Source organism: Prionailurus bengalensis, chromosome E1 (genome assembly GCF_016509475.1).
Source record: "Prionailurus bengalensis isolate Pbe53 chromosome E1, Fcat_Pben_1.1_paternal_pri, whole genome shotgun sequence".
NCBI classification, from domain to species: Eukaryota; Metazoa; Chordata; class Mammalia; order Carnivora; family Felidae; genus Prionailurus; species Prionailurus bengalensis.
In genome coordinates, this window is record NC_057347.1 from 38,784,695 (window position 1) to 38,804,479 (window position 19,785).

The 19,785-nt window shown below is 45.5% G+C and overlaps 1 protein-coding gene and 1 pseudogene across 2 annotated transcripts; both read left to right on the forward strand.

Moving 5' to 3' along the window:
* The first annotated feature begins 6,783 nt into the window (after positions 1-6,783).
* MSL1 (MSL complex subunit 1) lies at positions 6,784-19,171 on the forward strand. Of its 2 annotated transcripts, XM_043584351.1 has the most exons (9): positions 6,784-7,891; positions 10,390-10,613; positions 11,905-12,287; positions 14,195-14,242; positions 14,702-14,766; positions 15,400-15,467; positions 15,907-16,031; positions 16,200-16,272; positions 16,635-19,171. In XM_043584351.1, exons 1-9 carry the CDS (start codon positions 7,124-7,126, stop codon positions 16,723-16,725), a joined length of 1,845 nt encoding a protein of 614 aa, XP_043440286.1. In that variant the 5' UTR covers positions 6,784-7,123; the 3' UTR covers positions 16,726-19,171. The 2 variants fall into 2 exon arrangements, with proteins under 2 accessions (XP_043440286.1, XP_043440287.1); XM_043584352.1 differs by lacking the exon at positions 14,195-14,242.
* Positions 19,172-19,283: 112 nt separating this feature from the next.
* LOC122486273 lies at positions 19,284-19,437 on the forward strand (annotated as a pseudogene).
* The last annotated feature ends 348 nt before the right edge of the window (positions 19,438-19,785 follow it).

The following is a 19,785-nucleotide window of genomic DNA, read 5'->3' on the forward strand; positions in this document are numbered from 1 at the left end:
GCCATGTGGAGCTGGGCTAATGCCAGCCATGCAACCCCAGTCTTTATTTACCTTTCCAAGAGCCTCAGGAAGCCGCCCAGATGAAGCCTCTCTCCTTGGGGAGAAGCCAAAACAAGCCTCTTTTTACTACCTAGTTCTGCCCTACCGTTAGCTGGAAAACAGAGCTTCATACAGTCTTTAAACTGGAAGGGCCTTAGTGATGATCTACTTCAATTTTTTTTCTGGTCTGGGAAAACCAACACCCAGACAGGTAACAGGGCTTACTACCTGCTCTTTCCACACCATAGACACTCAGTTCCAAGAATGTAGGTCATAGAAATGGAATTCGCCATCCTAAATCCTTAGAGTAGTGATAGTATTGGCTTTAACTCCATCCATACCCTTAGCCAGAGGGCAAAAGGAAATGATCATTAGCCCATTATGGATAAAAAAGGCAGAGGATTGTTTAGGGACTTAATTTACGGGTCCCACGGTTTTCTTAAGTGCTCTCAACAGTGGGCAGCTCCACCTTTCTCCCTCTGCGCCTTTACTGTTTGGTATCAGGGCCCTTATATGTCTTAGTTCAGGGATTACCACAGTTTAAAAATCTAATGGTTTGGAAGCAAGAATTCTTAGAAGAGCTTCTTTCCCCAGGATTAAGTTTTCTGGTGATTTATTTACCTCGTCCTGTGACTTGAGATCAAGATCAGACCTCCAAATCCAAAAAGTCCAGACTTTTGGCTTTGGAGGAGAAAAGCATGTTTACTTAGTCTGGAGTAGTGAAATCTTAGACTTTGGATTTCAGAGCTGTAAAATTTCCAGAAAAAAAAAAAAAGTGGGGGGACTGATGTAGAATTGCCAGTGTTCCATTTTGCCAAGTAAGGACATTAAAAAAACTACTAGCACCAATTGCTATTTATTATCACCATCATTTCACAAAAGGAAGTACATTTTAGCACACACAAAATAGGAAACATATAATGTCAGAATAAATAACAGAATAAATAACAGTTCTAAGCCACCCTGCATTGATTCACATGAGTACTGCATAGTGCTTTGTTTTGTTTTGTTTTTCCATTTTGTTGTAGATTGGTTCCAGTTTAGTCTATTGGTCTCTAGACCAGTGGTAGCAAACTGCAGCCTGAGTGCCAAATCCAGCCCAATGCTTCTTTTTGTATTTGCCCCAAGCTAAGCAAAGCTAAGCATTTTTGTTTTTTAAAATTTTCTCTTTATTTAAATTCTACACCCAGTGTGGGGCTTGAACTCACAACCCCAGGATCGAGAGTCACATGCTCTATGGCCTGAGCCAGCCAGGTGCCCCTAAGTTAAGAAATTTTTTTTAATTTTAATTTTTTAAAAAGACTTTTGGGGTGCCTGGGTGGCTCAGTCGATTAAGTGTCCAACTTTGGCTAAGGTCGCCATCTCATTGTTCGTGAGTTCGAGCCCCATGACAGGATCTGGGCAGACAGCTTCAGATTCTGTCTCCCTCTCTCTCTGTGCCCCTCCCCCACTTGCCCTGTCTCTCTGTCTCTCTGTCTCAAAATAGACATTGAAAAAAAAATTTTTTTTTAAAGACTTTTGGGACACCTGGGTGGCTCAGTAGGTTTAAGTGTCCAACTCTTGATTTCGACTCAGGTCATGATATCAGTTTGTGAGTTTGAGCCCAGCATTGGGCTCTGTGGTGACAGCATGGAGCCTGCTTGGTATTTTATTTCTCCTTCTCTCTCTGCTTCTCCCCTGCTCACATTCTTTTCTCTCTCCCTCTCAAAATAAATAAGTAAACATTTAAAAAAAAATAAAATTTGGGGTGCTTGTGTGGTTCACTCAATTGTCTCATTTTGGATCAGGTCGTGATCTTGAGGCTCATGAGTTCAAGCCCCATATCGGGCTCTCTGCTGTCAGTCTGCTTCATATCCTCTGTCTCCTTCTCTCTCTGCCCCTTCTCTGCTTGTGCTAGCTTGTACACTGTCTTTCTAAAATAAACATTGGAAAAACACATTTACTTATTTATTTGAGAGAGAAAGAGAGCCAGAGTGGGGAGAGGGGCAGATGGGGGGGTGCGGAGAGAGAAAGAGAGGATCTCGAGCAGGCTCCATGCTCAGCACAGAGCCCAATGCAGAGCTCAATCCCACGACCCTGGGATCGTGACCTGAGCTGAAATCAAGAGTTGGATGTTCAACCGACTGAGCCACCCAGGCGCCCTAAGAATTTTTAAATAGTTGAAAAATCTAAAATTATATATATATATATATATATATATATATATATATATTTTAATGTTTATTTAATTTTCAGAGAGAGAGAGAGTGTGAGCAGGGGAGGGGCAGAGAGAGAGGGAGACACAGAATCTGATACAGGCTCCAGGCTCTGAGCTGTCAGCACAGAGCACAACGTGGGGCTCGAACTCACAGACCATGAGATCATGACCTGAGCCAAAGTCGGACGCTCAACCGACTGAGCCATCCAGGTGCCCCTCTAAAATAATATTTCATGACACATGAGAACTATGTGAAATTCAAATTTCAGGGTCCCTAAATAAAATGTTATTGAACGGTGGAACTGTGATTGCGGCTTGCAGTCTCATGCCAGAGCCTTTGTTTTTAACTGTTGAGTCTCCCATCTGCCTTAAAAAAAAAAAAAGTTTATTTATTTGCACAAGCAGGGAAGTGGCAGATAGGGAGAGAATCCCAAGCAGGGTCTGTGTTGTGGAGGCAGAGTCTGATGATGTGGGGCTCGATCCCACAAACTGTGAGATCTTGACCTGGGCTGAAATCAAGAGTTGGACGCTCAACTGAGCCACCCAGCTGCCACCACTTGCCTTTCCCTCTGTATCTCCACAACCGTGGTACCTTACATTAACAGTCATCATAAGCCACCCTTATTCATTCACATGTCTTTTGCAACACAATAGCAGAGTTGAATAGTGTAAGAGCCCCTATGACTGTCAAAGCCTAAAATATTTCCTGTCTGGCCCTTTAAGAATAGGAAGGCCAAGGGGTGCCTGGCTGGCTCAGTTGGTGGAGCATAAGACTCTTGATCTCAGGTTGTGAGTTTGAGCAATGGTTGGGCGCAGAGATTACTTAAAAAACAAAAACAAACAAACAAACCCCAAAAATTGGTCAGCCAACTCTGGAAAGTTTTCAAACTTGAGGGGCATCAGAATCACATGGAAGGCTTGTTAAAACACAGACTGCTGAGTCTCACCCCAGCATTTATGATTCTTTAAATCTAGAGTGAGAGGCCTGAGAATTTGCATTTCTTTTTTTTTTTTTAATTTTTTTTCAACGTTTTTATTTATTTTTGGGACAGAGAGAGACAGAACATGAACGGGGGAGGGGCAGAGAGAGAGGGAGACACAGAATCGGAAGCAGGCTCCAGGCTCCGAGCCATCAGCCCAGAGCCTGACGCGGGGCTCGAACTCATGGACCGCGAGATCGTGACCTGGCTGAAGTCGGACGCTTAACCGACTGCGCCACCCAGGCGCCCCATGAGAATTTGCATTTCTAACAAGTTCCCAGTGACGCTGATGATGTGGGACCACATACCACTAGTATCCTAGATTAACCACGTGTCAGCTCACACTTAGGGTAACAGCCTTCAAACTGGCCTCCTGCCTTCGGTGCAAAGATATAAATATTGAAATTAGCTTTCAAAAACAAATCTGGCCATTCTCCACTTTGCTGGAAATCCTTTGATGCTTCACCTTGGCTGAGAAATTATCCATTCCTTAGCTAGGCCTCATAATCTATTCTCAACCTACCTTACCTGCTTTATCCCCTATACTCTCCACTATCCAAACTAAACTCCAGCCAATTTCTCTCATTTACTCCAATCTATCCTTTTATCCCATGCCTTTGTAATGCTCTCACTTCTGTTTGAGAGGTCTTCCTATGGTCTCAACCTTTAAGATCCGCCTCAGTTGCCACTTCCTCAATTCCTTCCAGATGGTATATTCTATCTTCTCTGTACTCCCAGACCTTATTCTTCCCTAGGTTTCATTTTTACTATATTAATGTTAAAACTGTCACTGTCAACTAAGCTAAAGGTCAAGGGAAGATGCTTTCTCTTAATATATCTACATAGCTCATTTATTCATTCAATGAATGTGCCAACTTTGTGCCAGGTATGGTTCTAGGTGCTGAAGGTATAGCAGTGAAAAAACATGAAGCTTATATTCTAGTGGGAGAAGATATAAACAAGGTAAATTACATGTTTAAAAGTATTAAGCACAAAGAAGAAAAATAAAGCAGAAAAGGAAGGGAGGGAGTTTGGAGGGGTATGTGAGTTCACATAGGGTGACCAGAGAAGGTCTGATGAAGAGATGATATTCAGTTAAGAACTGAAGAAGTGATAGGAGGGCAGGTGGATATTGGAAAGAAGAATGCTCCGAGTGGAGGGAATAGCAAGGCAAAGGATTTGAGCAGGCAAATACCAGGCGTGTCTGAAGGACAGTAAAGAGAGGAGTGTGGCAGGAGGGGAGTGAATAGGGGAGAGAAGAGTAAAAGTTGAAGTCAGAGAGCAGTGGCCAGAGGGCCACATCCTGTAGGCCGTAATAATGATTTTGTTCTTCTTCCAAGTAAGATGGGAAGCCATGAGAGGATTTTGAGCAGAGAAAGAACATGATCTCACTCATGTCTTATCAGGATCACTATGGCTGCTGTGCTGAGAACAGATTTGAGGCAAAGGTTGAAACTGAGAGACTAATTACAAGGTTACAGCAATAAAAAGGTGTGATACGACTATAACTTAGACTAAGGTGGAAGTTGTGGAGGTGTGTGAAGATGTGGGATTCTGGACATGTATTTTGAAGGGCAGTGGGATTGGAGATTGAGTGGGTATTAGGTGAGAGAAAAAGAAGGCTGTAGAAGCAGGATTTGGAGGAGGGAAATTCAGGAGTGAGATCTTAGATGTAAGTTTGAAATGCTGATTAGACATCTAAATGGATATGTCTCCTAGACAATTGGATATATGATTAGGGGAGGAGTCCAGGAAGAAGATATAAATTTGGGAGTTGTCAATGTAGAGATGGTATTGAAAGTCTAGACACTGAAAAAGAACACCATATTCCATATGCCTCCCACCACACCCGCCTTTATTGGTATCCCTAACCCCAATGCTTCCTTTGCGATCTTAGGCCATACAGTCTGGTGGAAGAGGGCTGGGGCTCTCTTGGCATCTTAACACATGCACACCCACTTGTTTAAAATTTTCAGTGCTTCATGCTTTGGGCCCACAAGGCCGAGACATAGTTCTAATTAGAGGTTTTCACATCAGGCCAAAGGATGTTAGTCATCTCCATCTTCATATGGATTGAAAAAAAAAATACACCTCAACAGAAAAACAATCAATTAAAACTACTTAAAAGTTTTTCCACGAGGAACTGAAGACTTGTTGCCTAAGTTGCATGGAAAGTCACACACACACACACACACACACACACACTGAACACTGAGAGATAGGAAGAAGTGTTCCACATAAGAGAATATGCAAAGTATTCCTATTCCCAGTAAAGACAGAAATCCCTGGGGCTGGCTCTGGCCGAGGAGAAAGTGAATCTTGATCTTGGGATGGTGAGTTCAATCCCCACATTGGGTGTGGAAACTACTAAAATAAAATAAAATAAATAAACTTAAAAAAAAAAAAGATGATAAAAATCCCTTCCGAGATTTCCTTTTTGCTTCGACCCTTCGTGAACCTCCAGCAGATGCTAGAAGTGACTTAAGAAGACTGGGGTGATGGCCATTGGGAAAGAACTGTCGGTAGTTGGCAATACTTCATTCTAGGGAGGTTGTGGCAAGAACTCCCTAGGCAGCAGACATCATGGATTTTCCTCCCTCTGGGAACCAGAGGTCCCTCAGTTTCTGGTCTGAATCCCTTAGAGACAAAGAACTTCATTCTCTCCCAGACCAGAGTGGGGCTGCTGGGGAGTGGAAGGGGTGGAGGGGTTAGAATTCTACCCCCAGGAAACACCCACAGGCTCAGACAGGAGCCCGAATCCTGACTCTGGTCCAGGAGGCGTGCGGTGCTGCTGCGGGGGCCGCGGGGCCCCTCCGGCGAGGGCCGGGCCGGCTGCCAAGGTGCCCGGGGAAGGGGCCGCCCAGCGCAGGCCGGGTACGTGGAGCGCTCCGTACACTGCCTCGAAGGGCGCGTCTGCTCCTGAAGCCCCCTGCCCTCCTCTCCGCTCCATTCTCTCGCGTTCCCTTTTCCCAGGGAACCTCCGCATTCCCCATCTTCCCAAAGCCGCCCTCGCCTTTTCTTCCCTCCCCCGACCCTCCCCCGAGTAACCCCCTCCCTCCGCAGCCCACCTTCGCCTCGCTCCTCCGCGGGCTCCTGGGTCCTCGCCCCTCATCCCTGGCCTCCCCTCGCCGGCCCCCAGCGCCCAGGGCCTCCGCGGCCCCCTCCCCGCCCCCCTCGAGGCAGCGGCGGCCCCTTTCACAATAGCGCGGCCCGCCTCCCTCCTCTAGCTCCCGGTTCGCTCCCGCCCGCTCCCCGCCTGGCGCATGCGCCCTCCGGTCGGCGGCGGCTGCGGCGGTGGCGGCTGCGAGCGGCTCCGTTTTTTTAAAGGGAAACGCTGAGGCGCCGGGGGTGACTGTGGGGGAGGGGGACCCCGAGCCGCGGAGACCCCCGGGGGAGGCGACAGACCCCCCTCCCGCAGTAGGAGGGCTTTTGGGCGGACCCATCCCTCCCACCCCCTCCTGAGGAGGAGCGGGGGGAAAATGGAGGCTCGGGGCGGCTGAGGCGAGCTCCGGGGCGGGGGGCCGGGGCGGGGAAGGGGGGGTGTGGGGTGGGGAGACGAGGCGGGCCCGGCCGGGCCAGGGGGGGCCGAAGCGAGCTCCGGGGATGAGCTCGGGGGCGGCTGGGTGCGAGCTCCTGCCTCTGAGGCGAAGGCGGCGGCGGCGGCAGCAGAGGCGGCGGCGAGGCCCCCATGGGCCGGCGGCGGGCCTCAGCCGCGGCCTCCACTTCTCCACACGCCGGCGGGATGGCGTCCGGGCCCCGGAGGAGCCGCGCTAGCCGAGGCCTGCTGCCGCGCTGCTGAGGCGAGCCCGCCAAACTCCCCTCCCCCTCCTCCGTCCTCGACCCCCCACACCTCGCCCCTTCCCCACCCCCTCCTCCGTCTCGGTCCCCGACGCTGCTCCGGACCACTATGACCATGAGATCCGCAGTGTTCAAGGCGGCCGCGGCCCCTGCCGGCGGCAACCCTGAGCAGCGACTGGACTACGAGCGGGCTGCGGCGCTGGGCGGGCCCGAGGACGAGCCCGGGGCGGCCGAAGCCCACTTCCTCCCCCGGCACCGTAAGCTCAAGGAGCCGGGGCCCCCGCTGGCCTCCTCCCAGGGCGGGAGCCCCGCGCCCTCCCCGGCCGGCTGCGGCGGCAAGGGCCGGGGCTTGTTACTCCCGGCCGGGGCGGCCCCTGGGCAGCAGGAAGAGAGCTGGGGCGGCTCGGTGCCCTTGCCCTGTCCGCCCCCGGCCACCAAACAAGCCGGCATTGGGGGGGAGCCAGCGGCCGCGGGAGCCGGCTGCAGCCCCCGACCCAAGTATCAGGCGGTGCTGCCCATTCAGACGGGCTCTCTCGTGGCGGCGGCCAAAGAGCCTACGCCCTGGGCTGGGGACAAGGGTGGGGCGGCTCCCCCAGCTGCCACCGCCTCGGACCCGGCGGGACCCCCACCACTACCTCTGCCGGGGCCGCCACCCCTCGCGCCCACCGCCACCGCCGGGACCCTGGCGGCTAGCGAGGGCAGATGGAAGAGTATGAGGAAGAGCCCTCTCGGGGGTGGCGGCGGCTCGGGAGCCTCCAGTCAGGCCGCCTGCCTCAAACAGATCCTTCTGCTGCAATTGGACCTCATCGAACAGCAGCAGCAGCAGCTGCAGGCCAAGGAAAAGGAGATCGAGGAGCTGAAGTCAGAGAGAGACACGGTACGGGAGGGGTTAATCGGCGTTCAGGATGAAGAGCGAGTTGTGCGCATGCTCGGGGGAAGGGGGCTGTAGGAGGTTAAGGTATCCCTTGGTTAGGGGTAAGGAGGCTGGCCACCAGCAAAGGAGTAGCTTAAGTGTGGAGTCCCTGGGAGCCAAGCTCACAGACACGTTGGGTCGGAGGGAAGGGTTAAAGGGCAACCTCCCAGGGGGAGGGGGAGGGGAGGTTTCAGGTGCCAAAGGGTTAATTTAAAATGACAGCCCCAGACTTGTGGGAAAGACGTTTAGAGTGGGAAAAGATCTGATTTGTGAGGGGTTGAAAATGCAAAGGTGGGAATGCATATGTGGTGGCTTTATGGAAGGGCTTAATTGAAGGAGCTTTTGCTTTAGAGATGCATTTTGAGAGGAGAGGGACATAGCAGCTGTTGCACTGCTGGAGCATCTTCTGACAGGAGGGCAGTAGGCCTTTTCACTGGCAGAGAGGCAGAGGTGATTTCACAGTGGAATCCTATTTTAGTTTTCTTCAATGATATGAAGAGACTGACCGCCTTTGATTTCAGACAGTTTTTAATGGGAATCTGAGTTATAAAACATGACCCACTGACTAGCTCCCTTGTATAAGCATTGTGTTTAGAGGCCGGTAGATTTTAAGGCATCAGGGGAAAGTAAGTTTATTAAATGTATAAAGTAGACCCCCTCTAAAAAAAAAATGCCTATTTTAGAATCTTAAGATAGTAGGGCAGTAATTTATTATTTCTTTGTACTTCTGAGGAGCACGACTATATAGGCTTGTTTTCACTGCAGCAGTAGTCAAGAGCTCCCTATGCATTAAAACAAATTCTTTCAGATATCAGGAAAACTGTGTGTTTGTGGGGGGGGGGGTATTACTGTGCTAGCATACCTTACAGCTGCCTAAAAATAAACATGGTTTCTACAATTGTTGTGTTCAGGCTGCAGCAGTCTGTCTCTCTGTCTCTTTCTCTCTCTCTCTCTCTCTCTCTCTCTCTCTCTCTCTCTCTCTCTGGCGTTGTGTGCGCCAAGGGCTGAGCAAGGGAGCAGAGGGCTATTCATTTTGTTTGCTTTACAAATGAATCGCATCAAGCAGGGGCTGTTTTATTGGAGAATGTATTCTGCAAGGTGGAATGGGAGCTGGGGCAGGTCTCATTAAAATATCTCATAGTGTTGATTTGTGGAAGTTACTCAACATGGAGGTGGCCCTGCTTAGCTACTGTACTGCAGTCTAGGGGTGCGATGGTACTGTAATTACAACACATCATATCCTTACATGGGGGGGGGTGAGTGGGGCGAAGAGAAGGACCAGTGAAGAAGAAGAAATCAAGGAAATGTCACCCACAAACCGTGGTTGAGTAATGTTAAGGCCGGGAATCAGAACAGAAGGAGATGAAATGAGAGTATGGCTGACTGGGGTGGGGGGTGGGGGGGAGGGAGCCCCCCTGCTGATTGTGGAGGTTTATGCTCAGTTCCTGAGGTAATGGCCCCTTTGCAGACTTTCCTAGGCAGTAAAAGTGGGGTGAGTTAAGGATAGAGTATCAGTCTGAACTTGGCATTCACTGTTTCTGTTGTGTATTGCAGTCTTAGCATTGCTTAAGCTTGTTTCTCTTATTCCAGTTGTTGTTTGGCCTCTACTAAAATCTCTGCAGCTAAGTAGATATAATGAAGACAACATTAATATTGCTGTCTACCCAAATAAAATTCTTACTATAGTATTTAAAGAGCATAGTTGGCACCTTTTCTCAGAACATTTTAATATGAAGTTTCCAATGGTAATAGACTTCTATTTTCTGTTTGATTATGTAGTTCTCTCTTTAATTAGAGTTAAAAGACTTTGTTTTAGTTAATATTTAGATGAATAGGTAGATTTTTTTCTGGTATCTCAAATGTAAAGAAATAAGCATATTTCTGATTGACGGGATTATGGGCACTGGTTTCTATTATAATTCTTCCAAATTGAGTATTCATTGTGTAAATGCCCTGTACACCACTTTCAAATCCCTCATGGCACTGGGACTGTGAGCTTTTAATTCCTTCTCAATATATTCTTTGGACTCTGCCCTTGTGTATAGCATTTTGGAGTGAAAGGAGAGAGGATAGGATTTGAAGAAACTTAGGGCCTCCTAAAAGAGCATAGGGTTAATTCTGGAAACTCCCAAACTGACTTGGAGCCACATGGTTAGCAGTAGCAGAGACCATGCCATGTTGTGGCCCCTCCCAGAAAAGAGGATCTTCTTTCAAAAGAATGAACTACAAATTCCCCCATGCCTCTCCTCAACTAGGTTAGCCCTAAAATTAAGCAGAGTACCTTTTCTTCTCTACTGTGTTTAAGGAAAACTTTTCCAGTTAATGTCTGCCTATTAAAAATAAGTTAAATTGCTATGGTCCATGGAAAAAGCCAGAAGACCATACTGATGCCTAAACGGTGCTAAGTACCTGGGTGTAATTTTTTGTGTGTTAAGTCTGCATTTTGGCACTCTCTCTTTTAGCTCCTTGCTCGGATTGAACGTATGGAAAGGCGGATGCAGCTGGTAAAGAAGGATAACGAGAAAGAAAGGCACAAGCTGTTTCAGGGCTATGAAACTGAAGAGAGAGAGGAAACGGAGCTATCCGAGAAAATTAAACTGGAGTGCCAGCCGGAGCTTTCCGAGACATCCCAGACTCTGCCTCCCAAGCCTTTCTCTTGTGGGCGGAGTGGAAAGGGACACAAAAGGTGTGCTGATAACTTTGTTACACTGTCTGGACATGATGAGGACACTTGTTTCCAGTGACTGAGAGTAGGGGATTGAGATTTAGGAATTAGTTTTAATGCAGCCATATCCTGAATTAAGAAGTCTTCCATGCTGAGAAACTATCTTGAAACATTCTTGTAGGCTATAAAAATCTTTTAGGAACATTGTGGTCACAGTAGTAATTACCGAATGCAGAGTATATCACAAAGAGAATGGGCAACAAATGTGGCAGCTGAGTTTCTTAAAGAAAACTATAGCAGTTGACATCAAGTTAGGAAGTGTTTAAATCATTCCTTCATTGTGTTAGGTACACTGGTGGACAAAAAAGTAAGATCTAACTGTCCTTGGACCCAAAGAGATTAGTCAGTCTAGCTGTAAAGGTGGCATAAATTTGGCAAACTTGGAATTCAGCTGCAATAAAATGTGAAGGTAGACAATAGTGACACAAAGTAAGTTTTGTGAGATTCGGAGACATTAAAGATTATTCTAAGGTAAAATAACGAAACTTTTAGGGCGAGATGAATCTTGAAAAAGAAGTATAGAATTTAGGTTGGTAAGCAGGAAACGAGACGGCATTCTAGGAATGGGGATTTGGGGGAGGAGATTGGTGGGAGAAAGAAAGCTGGTAGATAGCAAGAAAAATGAAACAGATTGTAATTAACATGGTATAGAATTGATGGAAAAAATAAGAGACCGGTCTCTGGTTGACAGGAATTTTCTTTAAAAAAAAAATTTTTTTTTAATGTTTTTATTTATTTTTGAAGGAGAGAGAGACAGAGCATGAGCGGGGGAGGAACAGAGAGAGAGGGAGACAGAATTTGAAGCAGGTTCCAGGCTCTAAGCTGTCAGCACAGAGCCCGATGCAGGGCTCAAAACCACAAACTGTGAGATCATGACCTGAGCCAAAGTCGGATGCTCAACCGACTGAGCCACCCAGGCGCCCCAACAGGAATTTTCGAAATAAGTCACAGAGTAGTGGCACCTGATGTTAGCAAAAGGGTCTTGAATAAAATAAGACTCTTTTTAAGTTTAGTAGGCAATAAGATACTATTAGAGGTTTATGGAAACTCAGTTGTTCAATAAAGACTTACTGAGGGCCTGTCATATATAGTGGTAAGCATGAGGCTGTTCCTGCTCATGGTTGCCAACTGAACCAGATGTTTAGATATTTAGATACCTGAACTAGTTTGTTCTCTTGCCCCAAAATGTAATCAATTCAGATTTTATTCAAGAATCAATACATTTTATAATGTTTTCTTCCCTATCTAATAGGAAATCCCCATTTGGAAGTACAGAAAGAAAGATTCCTGTTAAAAAGCTGGCTCCTGAATTTTCAAAAGTCAAAACAAAAACTCCTAAGCACTCTCCCATTAAAGAGGAACCCTGTGGTTCCTTATCTGAAACTGTTTGTAAACGTGAATTGAGGAGCCAAGAAACTCCAGAAAAGCCCCGGTCTTCAGTGGACACCCCGCCAAGACTCTCCACTCCCCAGAAGGGACCCAGCACCCATCCCAAGGAGAAAGCCTTCTCAAGTGAGATAGAAGATTTGCCGTACCTTTCCACCACAGAAATGTATTTGTGTCGTTGGCACCAGCCTCCCCCATCACCGTTACCATTACGGGAATCCTCTCCAAAGAAGGAGGAGACTGTAGCAAGTAAGGCATAGAGAACACTTGCTCTTATACCCTAGTGGTGGCGGTCAAGCTAACAAGTGTGAAAATGCCTTTGGCATTTTTAAAAAAGTGCAATCAATAAAGCAGAGTTCTGTCAAGAATGAGTAAGTTAACAGCCAGAGACAGACACTGTGCAGGCATTGCAAATAGATGGAATTACAGCAAAATGTGCTCAATGTATTTGCCTGCTTACAACACTGGGAGATGTGTTTGCCAGTAAGTTGCTCATCACAAGAGCACCAGACTTGGGGGTGTAATCTCCGGCAACTTGCATGCCCTCTGAAAGAAGGGTTTTCTGTGCTGTGAAATGCATAGAACTTATACTTTGCCATGCACGACTGTTCCTGCAATTGATATTGTGTGAAACCTGGGAGGGTGGTCTTTGGGTGTTCTCAGGGGCCAATGGTAATTTTTGGGTTGGGGAGCCAGCTTGGGGTGGGGAATTTCACCTGGGCCTCCGCTCTTTAACTATATAAACATTTATCTGTATCTCTATGTCCCGGTCTGGGGGGCAGGAGGAATCTGCCAAAGACCAACAGTCTTACTTTATCTTACTATACTTCACAAAGGTTCTAAATGTGAAGAGTTTACTTGGATTGCAGTAGCCCATTGGTTGTTCATATATTTAAATAAAATGGTCTACAAACTATTTTTCAAACAATAAGGACTATCTTGGGATATCTGAGCTGCTTGGGGAGGGTGTGGGGTGTGGGACCTTGGTCTTCATTCCCTTTTTTTCTTTATGGCTTCCACACAGAGATGCTCCCTTATCTCCTACATCAACCAGTTAACTGCAATGTGCCTTCAATTGTGTAATGTTAGTCTGACAGTCACTGTGGGTACTCCGGGGTGATGGTGGGGGAAGCCTTCTTGAATAGAGCCACAGCCCCAAGTTTCTACCACTGGGTCTTGCCCTAGCAGGGATGGGGATGGGAATCCATTCCAATAAGACAAGAGCATTCTCCAGGCTTTGTTTGGCTGTTCTGGTGACAAAATTAAGTGGGGAAGATAGATTACTCTTCTTAATTATCTAAAATACATTAGGCCTCACACTTGAGTACATGAGATAGACCAGGATCCTGATCTAGGTTCAGGTTTTTTGTTGGTTCAGTCAGTTGAACAGGTTCATCCTTAATGGTTAACCTTCTTGCTGCCATGGCAATGCTGTGTAACAACTTAAGAGAAACCGTGAAGCAACTTCCCATCCGGGATTGGGAAATGGCTTGGTCCAGAGCTGTTCTGTTTGACTGGCTGTTTTGAAAACCCTATCTGTCCTAGTACAGAAAATTCCAAACACCTCTGAGATTGTGGGCATAGCAGTACAGAAAGAGTCTGATTGGGGGGATCCCAGCCCTTTGAGGAGCCTGAGTTGTGAATAAACGTGTGAATCCTTATTCTTGATGCCCCTATCTCAAGAGGAAGCTCAATGGCTTGTTCTAAGGAAGCCAAAGTCTTTGTGCATGTTGTTCAGGCTGGACCAGCAAGGTAGTTTGTTTGGAGGGAGGAGGGAGCTGTTTCAGAAGACTACATATGTAAGTTTTGAGAACACTGATCTTTTATTTGAAAAATAGGGTCAACTTTTACTCACCTGCCATGTTCTGAGTTTAAGGTTTGATATCCTTGGCCATCAACTGTTGCAGGGAAACCACCCTAAATAATGAAGAAAAGAAGTCGTCTCAGTGTAAAAAAAAAAGTGGTGGGCTTATTTTCTTTTCTTTTGTCTGTTTTTCCCTCTTCCCCTCCCCCAGAGAGAAATTCTCAAAAGAACAACTCAAAAAAACCAAAATGGCTTCCTAGTGAGAACTTCAGTGATGATCCTTTCCTCCATTTTGGGTATGGGCTTTTTTTCTTTTTACACTGAGATGATTCTTCTTTCCTGCATTATTTAGGGTGTCTGATGCCATCAAGTGTTGCAGGAGAAACTTCAGTCTTGGCTGGTGAGTAGAATAGGAATTGTGCTGGCTGGGCCTGGGGTGGGGGTTGGGGGGATGGTGGATGGTGGGAGCTGCGTTCCCTGTCAGTTGGATGTGGGAGAGTGAGATTCCTTGGTGTATGATTACACTATAGACTTCAAAATGACTACAAATTTCAGTTGTTTTTCAGGAACTGCAATAGCATCCATTATATGAATTGTCAGGTATTGGCTTAGGGTTTTTTGTGATCCTGTGTTTGGCAGACTGCTGCACTGGCATTTTAGGTTCTTTTTATACCATAGCAAGGACACTGAATATGGCTTCAGGCGAGGCCATAGAATGGATTCCTATCACTTGGTAACTTGGTCTTATCTGGGGAGAGACCTCTGGTCCTAGTGAATAGTAGGAGGGTTGTGTGACCTTGGATTTAAGGGTGGTTCCACCCCTCCTCCCTTTCTTTTTCTTTCTTTTTTTTTTTTTCAGTTCCTTCTTGGAGGGACCACTCAGTAGAGCCTCTAAGGGACCCAAATCCTTCAGACCTTTTGGAGGTAGGTACCCAAGACCTGTCAGTGGAGGGGAGTGAGGGACAGAGTAGAAATGGAGCTTTAACTTGAACGTGTTATAGTAACTGGATGGATGGGTTAAATAACTCTAAAGCCAGAAGGGAACTTGAGTGATTATATCTAATCCAACTCTTTTGTTTATATAGAAGAGAAAACTGAGTTTCAGAGTGGTAAAATGATTTATTCAAAAATAAGTAGCTAGGGAGTGCTCAAAACAAAATGAGATTTTACGTTAAGTAGAAAAATTAGCATGTACCACTCAGCAACAAAATCATATATTCCAAACTCATTTGACTCTTAGAACAGACTCTTGCAAAGTATGGAGGTAGGAAGGGTTTATGGCAGTCTCAAGGGTTGTTTCAGTTTGATGTGGTTTTCACCTTGGAAAGTTAAGGAAATAATTTTGAAATGTGGACAGTCTAAAAGGGTGGGTGTGGGGAGAAGCATATGTGTTTTGTTGATTCTGTTACCAGGAGGTTCCCATGACATCCATAGAACTCACAGACTCAGGTGGGACCCACAGGGAAAAGATTTTACATTCCTGGAAGCTGGAGATGAGTGCTATACCCATGTGTCACGTGGTGATAAATACTTTATTAGCTGCTGTTCTTTACACAGAACCTGGATGACAGTGTGTTTTCGAAGCGGCATGCAAAACTGGAGCTGGATGAGAAGAGAAGGAAAAGGTGAGGCTAGAGGTACTCGTCCTGGAACACCTGAGCCCTAGGACCCTGACCTCTCTCATCCATGCTGTGAAAAGTCCTGGAGCCCTTAACACCCTTAAATTACTGGCATCCCAATTGGTTGAGTATCTTAGTTTGAAGTGGTAGTTGTCGTAAGTAAAGGTGTTTGGCTTCTTTTTCTTTGTGTACGCCCTTCTTCAGTTCCACTCTCTGTGGAACACCAACACATGATTTGGACTGCTAGACTGACACAAGTCTTCCCTGAACCGGCAGACAGTTCACTTTACCACCCCCACCCTGCCCACCCCATTAAGAAGAGTCAGCACGGGTCTCACCGGTGTCTGGATTGTGTTAGTTGCTTTTATAGAGCAGGTTTTCAGTAATATTGGGTTTGTTTGTTTGTTTGTTTGTTTGTTTTGTTTGTCTGGTTTGTTTTTCCCAGATGGGATATTCAGAGGATCAGGGAACAAAGAATTTTACAACGACTGCAGCTCAGAATGTATAAAAAGAAAGGAATTCAGGAATCTGAGCCTGAGGTTACCTCATTTTTCCCTGAGCCAGATGACGGTAAGTTCTGTCTATGTAAGAGAATAGGGTTTTCAAAGAAGGAAAAGGGTGCAAGGCTCCAGGGTACAACTTGCTGTGAATGAGTGAACAGCATTTTGGAGCAGGTGTAGTTGCTAGACATTTCCCCTCTATGTCACTAACGAGGTCCCATTTGGCTTTCTTCCATAGTTGAAAGTTTGATGATTACCCCCTTCTTGCCTGTTGTAGCATTTGGACGACCATTACCCAAATTAACTCCGCAGTAAGTACAAAGGTTTTTTTCCGCCCCCCCCTCCCCTGTCAGGTAGCCTGCACTCCACCTCCTTTTTAGACCTCATGAAAGCCTAGATCTAAGGCAGAACAGGTGGCTTAGGGATAGCCATGGTTTTTTGACAGTGATAATTAGGAGGATTGCTTTTTGAGTTAGAACTAGATTATTCAGTCATTTTAATAGCAAACTGTTTCTCTGGCTTTGAGGCAGGAAAGACCATCCAAACTTGGAACTTGGGAGTCAGAATTAGGAGTGGTAAGGGGCATATAACTCTTTTTTAGAGTTAATCTCATGTCCACACTGAATCCCTTCTAGTCTTGCAAGTTGATTTCCTTATCCTTTTTTTTTGCCAGGAATTTTGAGCTGCCCTGGTTGGATGAGCGTAGCCGATGCAGGTTGGAGATCCAGAAGAAGCAAACACCTCACCGGACGTGTAGGAAATAGCTGGGCTGGCAAGAACCTTCTGTCTTCAGATAGTTGTAGCATGCCATTCCCAGAGAATGGCAGAGACCTGTATATGTGACCTATGTCCTCATGTATGTTATCATTCGCTGATAATGCCCTTCCATAGTCCCTTGATCTTGGTTTTGTTTTCATCACTCTGATTTCACAAAAACTCTTCCATTGGGCTAATTGTGAATTATGGAGGATGATTGGGATTTCTTTTCCCTTTTTGGGAATATGAGCTCTCAAGCTAAATCTATAGGATGGCAGATTTAGAAGCCTCAGGGGTCTGCTTCTATACATTTGCCTATGTTAAAGGGGCAAAAGGGCTCTTTTCGTTCGACTTGTGGAAGATGAAGCAACCCCTGCCTTTAGAGCTGTGCCTGCATGGCACTCTTCACGCCCTGGTGTACCCTTCCTTATAGTTCTGAGTATAGTGATGTTTACTCGAAAACAAAACAAACAAACAACCAACCTCACCAGGAGCTTAAGGACCAGATGAGGAATAAAAAGTGAAGTGATGAAGCAAGTCATCTTCACAGGGTAGAAAAGAGATTCAAGAGTTGGCAGATATACGTCTGAAAAAACAGTTGTTCTCTTAAAACTATTCTGTGATACAGCCATGTGGGAAGGGATATTTGGCTATGATTATTTTGTAAGTTAATGGGTAACTGAATTTCTTCCCCCACCCCTCAAAAAAAATATTCAGAAAAAAGAATGGGGATGGTTAGTTTTGGTCAAGTTATGGCTCTAAACAAAAGCTATTGGCATCTGAGGATGGCATGCCAGAACCTGTACAGATGTCCTTGTGTCACATCACTTCTCAAGTATTCCTTAGTTGGGCTTTATTCTTTTAGCTGAGCTCTTGGTGGTGGGATAGAGATTTAGGGAGGGTGGGGGGGTATGTGGAAATATGTGCTTCCTTTGGCTGGCAAATGTCTACATCTTGAAACAAACAGATGTACCTAATGAGCTTCTCCATTCACTTTGTAAAAATAGATTTGTATGTGTATCATCTTGGTCCCTCTTCCCCCCATTTTGTTAAAAAATTTCAGGACAGCACTCCAGGCCACTTTGGTCTCAGTGTAAGATCCCTGTAACTATCTGGAAGGAAAATAGAGCCAAGACCTCTGGTCTTAAATATATAGGAATTGCCTTTCTTTAGTCTTCATGACTATTGTGTGAAAACAAGTAGGGGTCTAATCTCCTAGAAGGTAGGGGCTTTTATCCTTGAAGAGAATATGTCCCCAGATTATTAGCACTTTTAGAGGAGAAGCCAAGGTATGTAGGGTGTGTGGCCGGCCCATCAGTGGAGCATGAGAGAATGGGGATACCATTGTGGGAAGAAAAGAAAAGTTCCTCAGGGGCCTCCCACTGCTAAAGATTTTTGTGAGATGTTGATCTGTGCTCCCTGGGTTTGACTTTTAAGGGAGTTATTCCGGCAGCACATGTAGTATTCTTGGATGATCTTGCTGCTTTTATTTCTCCTTCTGTGTGTGTGTGGCTATGGGCTTTCATTTGTAACTCCATCTGCTTAGGAGAGTGGGCTCTCCACAAGGGAACCTGCTGTGAACTTCATTGCAGCAAGAGTGTAGAGAGAAATAGGACTTGTTCCACTAGGGGCTCTCATCTCACACCTTAAGGGGAGGAAGGAGATTTCTAGAAAAACTGGGCCAGATTTTCTTTGTTCTCCATCATTTTAATATGGCAAGCTGTTTGGCTTTCCTACTCTGATCTATGTTATGTTCCTTTATAATGTGCCCAAGAAGAAAAAAGACCAATCAGTGTCTCTTTACGTTGTTCCTTGATTCCTCTGTTTCTTCCTGATTTTCAGCATTTGTCGGATTCCTAATTTGGATATGGGTTAGCAAATTTAACCTTTTATGTTTGTGCCCTACCCAGGGAACTCCCCAGGTTCTGAAATTGAGCTAGACTAAGAGGAATCCATGAGGTGCTATCTGGCCAGACTTAAGTGGATTCTATTTCCTTGGTTCTCCCTATACCTAGGACTGCTTATTTTATTGTCCCCTCTTCTAGATCAGTTCTCCTTTGATTTGGATGTGTTGAGGTTTGTTGAGGAGGTTGGAGAGTAGATTAGCAAAGTTCCAAGAGCGAAATTACAGTGTGTTAGAGTGTGGGGGGAAAATTAGTCTTATTTTTTCCCTACATGGGATACAACACTGTGAAATTCAATCTTCAACTACGGCCCTGCAATTCTCCTAAAACATAGTTCTTTGTTTCTTTCTTTAACAACGTTTAAGCTAGTGTTAATAAATTAAAAAGAGAAACTGCTTGTCTGTCCACTTCAGCTTTGTTTTATGCCCATTTCATATTGTTGTCTGTGTTGTAATTCATACTTTTGATACCATTTCTGATGTGTAAAATTGGTTGTCTTGTAAATATCTTATAAAGAGTTCAATTGTAAATAAACTATTGTGGCTGTTAATTTTTGAACTTCTGCTTCAATTTATTAGATTTATTGGGAAGCATTGAACAGTTCTGCTTGTAGATATTAAAAGATTAGAAAAAGAAATGCATTTTCAAAAATGGAGAAACACATCGCTTCTTGGCCTTTTGGCTAAGATCAAGTGTAGTATCAAAAATGGAGAAACACACCATTTTCTCTTTTATTTGTGTATGAGCACAATGTATGTTTTTCATCCCTCTTTGTTCTGTGTTCTCTCTTCCACATGCGGTAAGTGGCAACTTTAAAAATGAGATTCTAGGGTAGGATACTTGGTGCCTGGTGTCTAAATGAATAAAACCTAGTTGAAAAGACCTTAGAGGTCATCTAGTCTGACCGCTAATACATGATTTCCCCTTGACAACATTCCAGACAAATGAAGTCCAGCTTCTGCTTCAACTTTTCATTTTTTCCCTAAATGTTAGAAAATCCTTCCTTACTGATAAAATCTAACTTTTTGCAACTCGAACCCATTGGTTCTTGGTTTGCCTTCCAGGGTGATGAAAAAAGATCAATTCTTCCTGTTCCTCACAGTCTCTTGAATAGTTAGATCGCTGTGGCTATCTCAAATCTTCTTCATGGTAAACATTCAGAGA

What these genes read in the sequence shown, in the direction of transcription:
- MSL1 (XM_043584351.1), top strand. Translation starts at nt 7,124, where the DNA reads ATGACCATGAGATCCGCAGTGTTCAAGGCGGCCGCGGCCCCTGCCGGC. An exon ending in TGAAGTCAGAGAGAGACACG is followed by an intron (nt 7,892 to 10,389) that starts GTACGGGAGGGG and finishes TCTCTCTTTTAG; the next exon opens with CTCCTTGCTCGGATTGAACG. An exon ending in AGAAACTTCAGTCTTGGCTG is followed by an intron (nt 14,243 to 14,701) that starts GTGAGTAGAATA and finishes TTTTTTTTTCAG; the next exon opens with TTCCTTCTTGGAGGGACCAC.